The sequence below is a fragment of the Drosophila miranda genome, chromosome 3 (assembly GCF_003369915.1).
Source record: "Drosophila miranda strain MSH22 chromosome 3, D.miranda_PacBio2.1, whole genome shotgun sequence".
NCBI lineage: Eukaryota > Metazoa > Arthropoda > Insecta > Diptera > Drosophilidae > Drosophila > Drosophila miranda.
In genome coordinates this window covers 10,466,461-10,479,564 of record NC_046676.1, presented here as the reverse complement: position 1 = coordinate 10,479,564, position 13,104 = coordinate 10,466,461, and the positions used below count along the sequence as shown (strand labels likewise).

At 46.3% G+C, this 13,104-nt stretch overlaps 1 protein-coding gene across 1 annotated transcript in view; it reads left to right on the top strand.

Moving 5' to 3' along the window:
* LOC108159662 (exostosin-1) overlaps window positions 1–13,104 on the top strand; it is a 64,273-nt gene that overhangs the window by 34,432 nt on the left and 16,737 nt on the right. The window contains exons 3-5 of the mRNA XM_017293139.2: window positions 6,974–7,048; window positions 7,130–7,256; window positions 8,485–8,604. Coding sequence (XP_017148628.1) covers window positions 6,974–7,048; window positions 7,130–7,256; window positions 8,485–8,604 — 322 coding nt within the window. The remainder of the gene's footprint in view (window positions 1–6,973; window positions 7,049–7,129; window positions 7,257–8,484; window positions 8,605–13,104) is intronic.

The window sequence follows — 13,104 nt, the reverse complement described above, 5'->3', positions numbered from 1 at the left end:
AACCGAAACCAGAGCCCAGAAACCAAAATCCATTCAATTTGGCAATGATTTAAAGTTTTCTCATCAAAACCAGAGAGAGAAAGTGAGAGTGTGAGTGAGAGCGGGACAGGGCGAGTGGCAGTGAAGGGTCAGCGAAGCTTGAAATTGAGATTGAAAGACGGAAAGGCGTCCGTCCAGAGGTTGTTGTATGAATTTTTAAACGTAAACGAAAAGAACAGTTTCTGCCCTGAAAGTGATGAAAACTTATGAATAAAAACCGCGTTTCCTCCAAATAAATTCATTTCGACAAATTGAGCGTTGCCAGATGGCCAGCAGAAGGCTCAGGCGTTGCCAGGCTCAAAGAACTTTGCCTGCCCGAATCGTTTCTTCGTCTTACAATATATTATATATCTTAAATACAGACATTATATGCCTCACGAAAATCCATTAAAAAGTTTTTGGTTATTGCTTCGGGGCGAACTTTTCTTCAACTGCAGTGGCGGGAAAAAAAACCTTGAGCCGCTTTTAATGAAATTTTTGTGCGGTGTCCAAAGGCGCCAATAAGTGTTTTTGTTGCTGGCGGTTGTCACCGCTGTCATGCAACATATGTGTGGCAGGGGCACCATCAATGCATTGCAGTCGGAGCGCAGGGGGTTGATGAGCCGCCGCCGCCACTGATGATGATGATGCCACACGCGACATGAGGCATGCGGCATGCGGCAGAGGGACTGATACGAGGTCAACGATTCTATCCATTTGGTGCTTGAGGTTGTCGCTTTTTTTATTTTTGTGTTCTGTTCTGTTGTCTGTGTATTGCTATTTTTGAAGGCGTTGCCGAGTGGTGGCAACTGTGGCAAATAATGAGACGACGCCATGAAATGTCCTTGAGAGTAAAAGTTGTTTTTCTTCAATCCCCTTTTTCGCTTGTTGGCACCAGACGCGACGCCACGTAGCTGCCAGGCCACGGCAACTGTTGCAGCCACACGTAGCATTACCTCACTCTCTCTCTCTCTCTCTCTCTCCCCCTGTGGGTGTGTGTGTGTGTGGGTGTGTGTGTGTCCAAGGTTCCCCCAAAGGAAACTTTCAGCTTTTTCGGCTCTTTAATTTTGGTTAGCAATTTATGACGTTCCTCCTTTCCGTTTGCCATCTTCCATGCAATTTTCGAACCAATTTCGGTTTTGGATGGAGTCCTTTTGCTGGCCAGGAGACTGAAATTCGGTTTTGCATTACCAATTAAAAATATATCCAGGCCAAAAAGTGAAACGAAATACATTTCAACATGATTTTTGGTTGGTCTTTGCCCCCTTCAGCCCGGAAAACTATGCTACTGTAATTTTTTGGACATTTTATGGGCCAAAAACTATTCAAATATCAAAGGGAAAATTTCCAATATCAGCTTTCATTCGTTCACAGGATGTTCTAGGGATTGAAATGTTTTAAAATTTTAAAGTTTTGCTTTAAGCTGCCATCGTTTATCCTAGATTACCCAATTTCCCTGGGAGCCTGTTCCCTACAAACAAATTTGGAGCTTTTGAATGGCAGAAACCCCTTTTTGGGGGGGGGCTCATTAGAAGGGCACAGCCACTCGGCAAACCCAAGCCGGGGCTTTATGCATTTTTCATAATGTAATTTCCCAAGTAATAAATTTTCATGCCAGCATCATCATTATCAACCAACAAGGGACGGGAGGGAGAATCAGGAGGATGGCATGAGATGGCAGTGTTGCAACGTGAGGAATGAAAAACTTGAGCTCGGTGCAAGGTGAAGCTGCCAGCCGTTGCACCTGCTGCTGCTGCTGCTGCAGCAACCTCTTTCTTCGTTTGCCACTTTCCACGTTAATCTCAGATTTCCACATAAATCACTTTAAAATGGCGACACACTTGCTGCCGAGGCGAGAAGGTGGCACAAGGAACAGAATGTGGCGTGGCGCCTTCAACGAAGGAAGCTCGGACCGCGCAATGGCAATTTCTTTGAGTACTTTCTCCCATTTTCTCCCATTATTTCGCCTGTGTGTGCGTGTGTGTTTGTGTGTGTGGGGCTGCCCCAAAAAACGTGCCAAGTAATTGCTGTCCATGGCATTAATGTCCTGCGCATAAGGACCAAGCCAGAGCTAGCTAAACAAAAGCCCGAATTTTCAACACGAAATTTCAACGAGGCGACTTCTGGGGCAAAAATTCATCTGATGGTTGAAGCTCTGCCACTGCTCTCCCGTATTTTTCATAGCATAATCATTGTATGCTATAATAATCATAAATGTATTTGCTTTTCATGTGTGTGTGAGGCGAAAACTTCTCAATTGCCGTTGCATTCGCCCTCCCACTCTTACGCATTGTGGGCAATCGGAGGACATCTTTGTGCGGTCTTTCGGCGCTTCACCGCTGCGTCTCTGCTTTCATTATGAGCCATTAACACAAGCTGGCGACAAGCGACGACAACGATGAAAGCCGTTCCACAATGAGAGCGGAGAATGGTTCAGGGAATTGGCGGAAGGAGGGAGGGATGCGAGCTTTGCACTCGAAACTAATGCGCCATATTTAATGTTTCTCTTTCTCCTACACCCATTCACCTTATACCCAGTACGCTTCGAGTGCGAGGGCATATTCGTTTTGTGAACATTTATGACTCCACTCTCTATCGATGACATATACAGGGTATACCCTTGTCGTGGCGCTCTCTCTGCTGCGCTTGCTGCATTTGCTTCTCTGCTTCTAGCTACTCCCTCTGCTGCTGCTTTGGGATTCCTCTTCCTCTATTTCCTCCTATATTCTTTTGCTGCTCTGCTCTGCTTCTGGCGCTACCGTTGCCGCTGCTCTGCCTCTCGCCTGCTGCTTCTGGCGCTGCCGATGCTGCTGCTGCGACTGCTGCTCCTTCTCAGTCTCTGCCGATGCCGATGCCACTGCTCTTCCTTCTTATCTTCTGTTGCGCTGCTACTGCGCTGCCACTAGTCTTAGGGCAAACAATGCGGATGGCAACTATTACAGCTGCATTCTCTCTCTCTCGCCCTCCCTCCCTCTCTTGGATGAAGTTTCTTTTTATACCTTTTTTGTGTGTGTGCTTTTATGTTTGTCTATGCTGACGGTTGCTCTCCGGTCTCGCTGCGTACTCGAAATGCATCCCAAATTGTCCCTATTTCAAATGCTGGTTTTGAAAAATTTAATTTGCATTGAAATGCGTCGCACATTTCTTTTACCCTCTCATCTCCCACTGCTGCTGCTGCTCTCTCTCCCTCTCTGACAGCTTTGCTCTCAACTAAAGTCAAGTGAAAACTTTTTGCGCTCCAGCTTGACATTTCTCTTCCAAAACCTCTACATCTCTCCTTTCTTCTCCTCCACCTCTGGGTTTCAAGTTTTTTTCTGTGTTCGTTGATTTTTGCAGTTTTTGGCTTTCTTTAATTAATTTTGCATTCTGCTGCAGCTGACAAGCAATTCCCGCCATAGGCAAAGTGTGCTCTCCACGTTCCCCTTTTGGCAATTCATTAAATGTTGCGTGTACCAGGGAATGGGGTGAGGGGATGAGGACTGTGAGCATATAGAAATTTCAAGCTAAAAGCAAAGATGATAAGGCACAAAGCAGAGAAGCGATCTAAAAAAAGAAAAAACTGCTTTGGCGTTGCGCTGCGTACCTCTTATACATACCATTTCAGATCGAAAGTTCCTCCCACGGTATACAAACAAAAAAATCCGAATCCGATATGCGAAAAACTACTCCAACAGGATTAGTAATACATACCATGTGCCTGGAATGGTGGTGGAGGGGGATGGCCTGTCATTGGCAAAAGCCAAATGATGAGAGTAAATGCCAAATCACAGCACCAGGCAGAGTCCCTCTGTCACTCAGCCAGCTTGTCAGTCACTCAATCAGCGCCGGTACAGCCGTTCCCATTACGAGTACAACAAACAACGGAACCGAAAGAAGCTAAAAAGGAAAAGCGATAAAGATACACCACAGGAAGCAAGGGCCACACAGCACCTTTGACAGCTGGAAACCACTTAAATTATGTTCCCGCTGCGAGCAGGGTTGGCCCTGAAGTTCCACCCCCAGGTTCTTAGGTTAATTTTGTGCGTACCTAGGCTCAACCGCAAGCAATTCACAGCAAATCTCTCTCTCTCTCTCTCTCTCTCTCTCTTTGTCTGTCTGATACCAAGCAACAGGTGAGACTTGCCATCATTTGACTCTGACTAAGTAATTGCTGGGTCAATGCGGAATTTGTTGCCAGGGAAACATTCCACGCGAACTGATACCGTATTCATCAACGCTGGAAACTTGTAACTTGTTGCTAGGTGTCTGTTTCAAGTGGTTAAATGAAATAATGCATAACAGATTTCAAGTTGTTGATAAACTTTTGCGAGGAAAGGCGCTGGAAGCAATTCGCTGCTTTAGAAAGAAGAGCATAAGCCTAGGGAAGCTTTCCTTTTGTTGCTCTCTATTTCGTAGCGAGCGTCAGCAGCAGAGCAAGCGAGTAAAAGCAGCGCTGCCTAAATCAAGATCAAGAGAGCCTGAGCAGCGGGGCTTTAGAAGTATGAGCATAAGCCTAGGAAAGCTCTCCTTTTGTTACTCTCAATGTCGCAGCAGAGCAAGCGAGTAAAAGCAGCGCTGTTTAAATCAAGATCAAGAGAGCCTGAGCAGCAGGGCTTTAGAAGTATGAGTATAAGCCTAGGAAAGCTTTCCTACTGGTACTCTTGATGTCGCAGCGAGCGTCAGCGGCAGTGCAAGCGAGTAAAAGCAGCGCAGCTTAATTAAGAGATCAACGTCACATCTCCTGCCTCATTCTATCCAAAGGCTAATGAAGTGGTTGGACGCTGAACTAAGTGGCGTGGCAGATTTTGAAGCAGCACTGCAAGCAGTGGCAGAAGCTGTACCGCATGCCGCTCCGCCCGCGGCAGAGGGTATGTCCGCGGAGGAGGCAAGAACTTTTGACAGACAAACGCGTGTAAATAGCAAAAGTTTTGCTCGCATGATGTTGGCCAACCCAAACAGCACACAACTGTTCGCTTAACTTGGCTGAAAGCTGAAATCATTTAATTGCCGTTCAGGGAATAAGGAAGGATAAGCAGCAGAGGGAGAGCGCAGCGAAACTATGCTGCTGACTAGCATTGCTCGTTGGCGGCTCTTAATTGCTTAAACAAGTCGCTAACTAAGCGAACAACAAAACTTACTAAGCGAGGGAGCGGCAGGAGAGGCACGAAAGGGCACTGACCTGCGGAAAGGACTCACTCCAAATGCACCTGCATATATGGAAATGGAAATGGAAATGGATACATGTATAAGCTGCTATTGCTACCCCCTAATTAATGGGGTCACGCCCACTTTGGTGGCACTTCATTCCATATTTATATTTGGAAACGGAGCAAACAAACCCACTCAAATGACCCTTTATCCCAAAAATAGCCCCAGGATCCAAAGAAAAGTGGAGGAAAATTTCTTTTCATATCAAGAATATTTTGTTGAAAAGTTTTAATGGGGCAACATTTGATTGGGTGCAACAAATAGAGGCTTTCAGAGACCTTTAGTTCGGAGAACTCTATATCATAATTTATTAATAAATTACTAAACTTCAATGCCATTTATATGCCCTTAAAGACCTAGGCCACAGATTTGAATTTATTGCCAGTTTCCTCTCCTACTTTTCTTGTAGTGTATCCTGAGATTTGCCAACTCTTTTGAGTTGTGGGCCTGCCCAAGCATTTGGCAGTGTAATTTTTCAACTTTTTGCCCAAAAATGTCTGAAACCAGCAGTCAACATGCAATTTATGTTGTTTGCTCAAGATTATTTATACAAAAAAAAGTTCAGAATTGCTCTCTCCCTCTATCCCTCTCTCCCTCTCTCTCTCTCTCTCTCTTCCTGTGCGTTGTCAATGTGGAAATAGCTGCGCCTGCAGTTTTCTAATAATTTTTTCTGCTGATTTTGCTTTTTAAAACGCGAATGTCCAGAGCTCAAATTGCAGGCCATTTTATAGGGGTGGTGGGAGTGGGGCAGCAACTGCTGGTAGGGGGTGGAGATGGCGGTAGGGGGTGGTGGGGATGGTGGGGCCAGAACATGCCTAACTACATGTAATTTTACGCGCAACTTAACTTGTAAACTGGCCGTTAGGCCATGCCATTGGCCAACAACGCCAAACAATAGTTCCTACCGTTCGCTCACTGCCCCCCCTGGCCCCACCTGTATAAATGTTTGGCGTACATGGCGTATGTGTAATATGGCTGACTGATGCATTAGGGTTCGCTTTGATTTCTGGAATTGAAGATTAAAATCCCCGCCAAAGCCCCGCTAAGCGCCCTTGCCAATGGACACCATGGCGTATGAGTAATGGGAGCAAATGTTAAGCATACGCCCCGTCAAGCATTAAGCTGGAATCATGGGAATTTCGTCAAAATATCAAAGAGCAAAGCCGAGCAGAGCGAACGAGTTGAATGGGATTCAATTACAAAGATTCAAGAGGGGGGTGGGGGGGGGGGGGAGGGAGGAGGAAAGAAATTTAATTTCCAGGAAAATATATTAAGAAAAATGGCTTTTGATTGCGTTTTTACGTTGAAGAAATTTTAATTAAAATATTTACTGGAAAAAGCCATGGGATTGATGGTATTTTTAGGAAAATATACCTATAGGAAATGGTAAATTCTCAACGGAAAGTATCGTAAATATGTTCAGAAATATGTGGCTGCTGTGAAAGTTGGGTACTTTCCAATAAAAGATAGAAAGATATCATACAAATGTCTACTGTAGAAGCACCTTTAAGACTAAAATATGATCCGAATAAACAGTTCCAGCCAAGGACTTGCGGTAGCCTAAGAAAAACCTTCCTCTTTTTCCACCTTGGGAGCTCCTTTCAGCGGCTTTGCTTTTGCCATTAACATATTGTTATTCCGATAAGTTCTCTGCAGTTCTCTCTCTCTCGCTTTATGCCATTCCCCGATTAAATACTGCTGCGGGAGGTGCCATTATGCGGGGTCATGACCTCAACTAATTTACATTGTCCTGCCTCTACCGTTCCAGATACGACTACGAGACTCTGCTGCAAAATTCGACGTTCTGCCTGGTGCCGCGCGGCCGTCGTTTGGGCTCCTTTCGGTGAGCAAAAAAAACACACACACAAAAATTTTCATTTAACATTTTCCACAATTGCATTTTTCGTATGCCATGTTTTTGCAGATTTCTGGAGGCCCTGCAGGCGGGCTGCATCCCCGTGCTATTGTCCAATGCCTGGGTGTTGCCTTTTGAATCGAAAATCGATTGGAAACAGGCCGCCATTTGGGCCGATGAGCGGCTCCTGCTGCAGGTGAGCGAAACGGGGAATGGGCGGGGATTCTACACTGAGGGAAAGTCGGGGGGCAGTACACATACATATATTAGGCGGGTTTCCCCCCGAAGAGGCGCAAGTTTCTCCCAGTGTACCCTCCCGTGCAATATATAGTAAACTTCAGTTATGGCCCCTATATCGTATATAAAATATTGAAAGTGCACCTTTACCCTCTGCCCCCCGCCCCCTGCCACGTGCCTCATGCCACCCGGAGTCATTCGACGAAAGCGATTTCATTTGTTGGCTTTCTGTCTAAAAAAAAAGAAGAGCGCAAAGGTTTTCATTGTTTATTTGTGGAGGGGGCTGTGAGCCCCATATAAATACAAAGTTGCGGGGGGGGCGGGGCGGCGGGGCGACACTTTCAAATGTCCAGCCATTTGGCATTGATGAATATTCTGCAGCAAGGATTCGTAACGATTTGTGCACCTGTTACCATGTCGATGGACACCAAAGGAAGGTCCTTGGACCTGGCAATACTTTAAGGAAATCCTTCAAGGCCCTCCAAAGTAGGCCAATGAAGATCTTTAAGCGTTTGCTTGCCAATGAAGCCGATATGTAAGTCGGGGTCCGGGTCCTGTCCGTAAGAGGCCTCCAGCTTAAGTTGTGGACAGTTTTGCACCGAGCCGAGCCGTGTCCGAGTATCCGATGGTCCGAGCATACCTGTCCGTTCAAGGACTGGTTTATCCTTGCTCCTTCCTGTCTGTTTGCACTGCCAGTGTGTCCTTTTTCTTGAAGGCTTCTCCTTCGCCGGGAACTGCCTGAAAGTCTTTGTCGCGGCCAAGTCTTGGCACATTGTTTGCCAATTGCCTGCCCACTCTTCAGCCTTCATCCGTCATCCCTCGTCCTTGTGCTGCGCATCCTTTCTGCAGTCGAACTTCCTGTCTCGGCCATGTCCCCATGCATTGGCATGTTTGCCTTTGTAGTTTATTGGCAGGAAATGCAATTAATTTACGTTAACTTGAGCAGGAAACCCGGGCTGAAACTCCACTCTCGACTCTCTTTAAACGGTTGCAGTGGCACGGGCAGTGGCAGGTGCTGCGGTGGGCATAATTATGATGGATGGCACTCCCGACGCCCCTTTGCTTGAGTCCTTGGGCCAATTAAGGCTGTGCATCTGCCAAATGAATGCATCAATTAAGCTGGCATTACGCATACGCACCTCTGTACTCACACCAGCTCTCTCTATCTCTGTCTCTCTCTATTACAGGTACCCGATATCGTGCGCTCCATATCAGCGGAAAGGATCTTTGCCCTGCGCCAGCAAACCCAAGTCCTGTGGGAACGCTACTTTGGTTCCATCGAGAAAATCGTCTTCACAACCTTCGAGGTGAGTCCCCCCCCCCAACCCATTTGCATATTTGTGGCAGATAGGGGCTGCTGCTGTGGCACGGGTGGCACTGTCTTGCGAGGTCTTACATTTCGCAAGTTGTTGCGGCTTCTTTGCTGGTTTCGGGCTCTCAATCGACAAGAAACGAGTAACGAGAATGTTCTTGGCTCCACTTAGACGTGTGTGTGTGTGTGTGTGTGGGTGTGTGTGTGTGTGTGTGGGGGTGGGGTTTCTTTGGAAAACTTTTGCTGTTGGGAAAACTACTTCTACTGCCCAAAACTTTCAACACAGTGCGTGCCGTAATTAAGCGAACCGAACTTTTCGTTTACTCGTTCGACGAGCAGTTCTCGTCGATGTTCGAATTGAAGGCAGAAATTCCCAGGAAATGTCCAGAAATGTCACCGAATCCAATGGGAATCTCCGCCTGGTCACTGGGTTCTTATATGTTACTGGGGTTCTCTTTCAGTGGGTGGCATACTTTCTGCACAGACTGTCTTGGCGACAGAATACAAAATGTATCTACCAGATACAACAGATACACACACAAAGTTGTGTGATTTCATATCCTTAAATACTTGCGGAAAGTGCCCACTGGCAGATACCCTGTAAACGACAAGGAATCGCTGTATTTACGGTAATAATCATCCAATTTGGAATCCGATTACTCGATATATTTCATACAGGATCTCTTCCTAAAGGAACATCTACATATTGAAGGTTTTTATAGAATATTTTAGTATCCTGGAGGTGAAGGAGCACTGAAGGTTACCTTTGCACCGATATGCTCCTGTTCTCTGACACTACAGGGTATCGATTACTCGATATTTATGAGGAGATCATCTATATATTTCATACAGGATCTCTTCTTACAGGAACATCTACAGATTGAAGGTTTTTATGGAATATTTTAGTATCCTGGAGGTGAAGAAGCCCTGATATGCTCCTGTTCTCTGACACTACAGGGTATCCACTCGACGCCAAGCGACAAACAACGTCTAGCTGAGAGAGAATTGTCTCTCGTTTCTCAATGGAAAACGAGTAAAAGGAGTAGAAGACTACGAAAACAGAAGAGGAGTACGAAGTAGAGGACAGGCGATGCCGATGGCTGATGGGGTTAAGGACCAAAGTTGAAGGAGGACTGGGATGAGGAGACTCGCGAAAAGCACACTAAACCGCCACCACTGGAGACCACTTTTCAACACTTAAATTGACACACGGACAGAGTGTGTGTGTGTGTGTGTGTGTGGGAGAGAGAAATGGAGAGTAGAAAGTGGGAGCATCGGGACGCATCTCGTTTTTCGCGTTAGTGGCGAAGAGAGAGAGAGGGGGAGAGGGAGAGAGAGCTGACGACCGACCGACAACACGAAAATGTCCTCCTGCCTGTCATTTCGCGGATGGACAAAAACCGCAGCAGCAACGGCAGCAACGGCAGCCCCAATGCCAGTTGGGAGCCAGGAGGAGAGTTCGCTGCAGATTGCAGCTTGAAATACATGTCAGAGAGCCGCCTCTTCCGACTCTGCTCTTTTGGGGCTATAATCAATTTACAGTTACATTAAACAGCAGAAGGACGAAAGGCTGGGGGCAGGGGGCGGGGGGCAAACAGTGTTCGCATGTTACCAGATTAAACACAAATATTTTCCCTGGTCATGAGGCAATTAACTAACAGACCAAGACATGGCCAACAAAGGACATGCATGCACGCACTCCCCCCCCCACTCCCTTTTCATGGCCAACTCTCAATTTATTATTATTGGGCCAAGAAGTGCTGGAACAGCTGCTGAATGCTGGCTTCCTTAATTGGTTTTCGATCGAGTTCAACAGAGCAGAACAAAGGGTGGAGGAGTAGGCCAGGCCAGGCCAAGATTTATGATATTTATCCAAGAAAATGGAACAACTTTCACTGGGAACTACAATTCACAGAAACTTCTTTGCTAAGCTCCATTGATATCCTTCTTTGAGATGCCATTCAATCGTTGAAATATTTCACAAAGAAGGATACATTATATACATATTATCGATATCGATTATGCAAGGCGAAGAACCCCTTTAAGTATCCTGAGATTCCCTTAAATTTTGCCAAAGGTCAAGTCCTGAAAGACACCAAAAACCTATGGTTATTTTTATTTTTAGACTAAAGGAAGCTCCTTTTAAATACCTTTGTGAAAAGTCCATAGAAAACGTTTAAATATTAAGCAGGAATCGACAGGGTTCGGCAGTCCTTCAAATATCCTTTCTGTTTCGTTTTTTTTGCGCCTTATTCCGCTCTATTGGGGGTAATTCTTTATGAATAGATTTCGAATCAGTGTCCCGCCACCTCCACGTTCTCGCTGGCAAAAGTCATGCCACACACGCCCCGCTCTATGTGCAACACTATTCTTTTTTACCATTTCCCCTTTGGCTTGCATTTGATTTATGATTCGCGATTAAAATAATGATTTGTGGGCATCGACACGCACACAAAAAGACAGACAGACGGAAGGAAGGAAGGACAGATGTGGTAAGAGGGGGACAGAGGCAGAGGCAGAGGCAGGGACCACCTGCTGAGGTGCGGCACGTGCAGCAAGCCACATGAATTCTGGGCTTCTCCTTTGACCCACATTCCGTATATGCAGATGGCCAAGAATGCGCCCTGTCCCCCCCCCCCCCACTAATGTGTGTGCATCTCTCTACCAAATGCTTGTGGATGCCACATATTTCTAGGGAACATGAATTCCAGGCTTCTGCATGGACCTCGGAGGCAAATTCCTTTATAATTTGTTTTGTTTTTATTAATTTTTGAAAAGGAGGCTTTCCTTTTTCCCCCCTTCTTGTCTACTCCACTCACGTCCCACTTTCTGGGTGGCAGGGGGCAGGGGGCAGGGGGCAGCTAATAATCATTGCTTCTGGGATTCTGGGACACGTATGACTATGAAAAGTAGACGGAGAAGGGACTGTCTGTGTGTGTGTGTGTGTGTGGAATCCTTTTCCATTTTGGGCCTACACTTAAGATCCATTCATGCAGCAAATTGATTTAGGCATAAACAAGCCCGGCACGCTTTTAACCCTCTTGCCACACGCACACACACACACACACATGGAGAGCCTAACAAGAAAAGGAAATGTCAACCAGTTCTTGGGGTCGAAACCATAGATACCCTGGCAGATCCAACGTTTCTATGGCTGTTGCTGGATGTGATCCTAGTTTGCCGTAAAGTTAGTGGACTTTGGGGCATCTTTTACGACTATCTATCTTTATTTTAATCTGTAGGAAGGCACATGTCCTTTAGCAGCTCCTATTCTGCTCTGTCAGTGTGCGCTCCTCTAATCCTTTCCATGAATTTCGGTTCTAAAAGCTCGTCATACCCTTTGGCAGTGCATCAAGAGTAGGCAAATAATTTCTGCTGCCTCAACGGGTCTCTCTCTCTCGCTTTCGCACTCTTTCTGAGCCTCTGCTGTGCTTCCTTCCTGGGCGTTCAACCGCATATGACCGACCAGCCGGTGTCAGTTTTTGGGGTCTCTTCTTAACCCCCTTCACCCCCTTTGGCCTGGCGGTCTATTAAAGTCAACAAACTGAGAAAAACAACAACATAAGCAGCAGCTCCTTTGTTTGCTCTCTCTCTCTCTCTCTCTCTCTCTCTCTTTGACTCCTGTGCGAGCGAGCAAACAGCAAAGGTGAGGGAGAGTTAACAAAGCAGAGAGGCAGGCGTAAACGAGGGACAAAGAGAGCGCCAGAGCGAGAGAGAGACAGAGAGATGTTATTAAAAGGCGGGTTAGACGGAAAAACAAATTAAGCAGTTATTTGGTTTGTTAGACGCTCACAAAAGCTTGGGCACTCTCTCTCCCTTCCCCTCTCTCTCTCTCTCTCTTAAAGTGAGGGCTTCCTGTCTTTGGCTCTGGTGTGGGTGATGACACACTTTTTAAATAGCCAAATGGAAGAGATAATTTCGCAAGGCTCTGGCTCTAAATAAGTCATCAGCTTCTGGCTAATTATGTTGCTTGGCTGATTTGCTTACTGGCAGGCGTACTGCTGGTGATTGATTGATTGATGGAAGATGGAAGCCTGTAGCGTTTCCCTGCCTGTTTTAGATTTTGATTTGCAGCGCAGCTAGCGGGCTCGTGCATCCACAATGTGGATTACGGTCCGACATGTGTTCCACACCAAACACTGCTGACGTTTTATCAATGCACACACAATACACACACACACACACATTTGCTGCGAACCCGAAGCGGCGCGCCGCTCTGGCTGCCTGCGAAAAAGAGAATCGAACGCAGCACAAGTGCCCGAAGCTCTGTCCAAAGTCCACTTAATTCGTGAATGTGTGGGAGGAGTGCAGTGCAGAGGGACAGACGTATGCGACAGCCGAGAGAATTAGTGATGTTCCTTGCTTTAATTGGTTATCCGCATACTGTTCTGTTAGCAGCATCAGCGTCATTTCGGAGCTTGATATGTGTAGAGGAATTGGGGAATCTATGTACTATGTAAAGGAACCCCACATGCAATGATGCCTGGCCTGATTG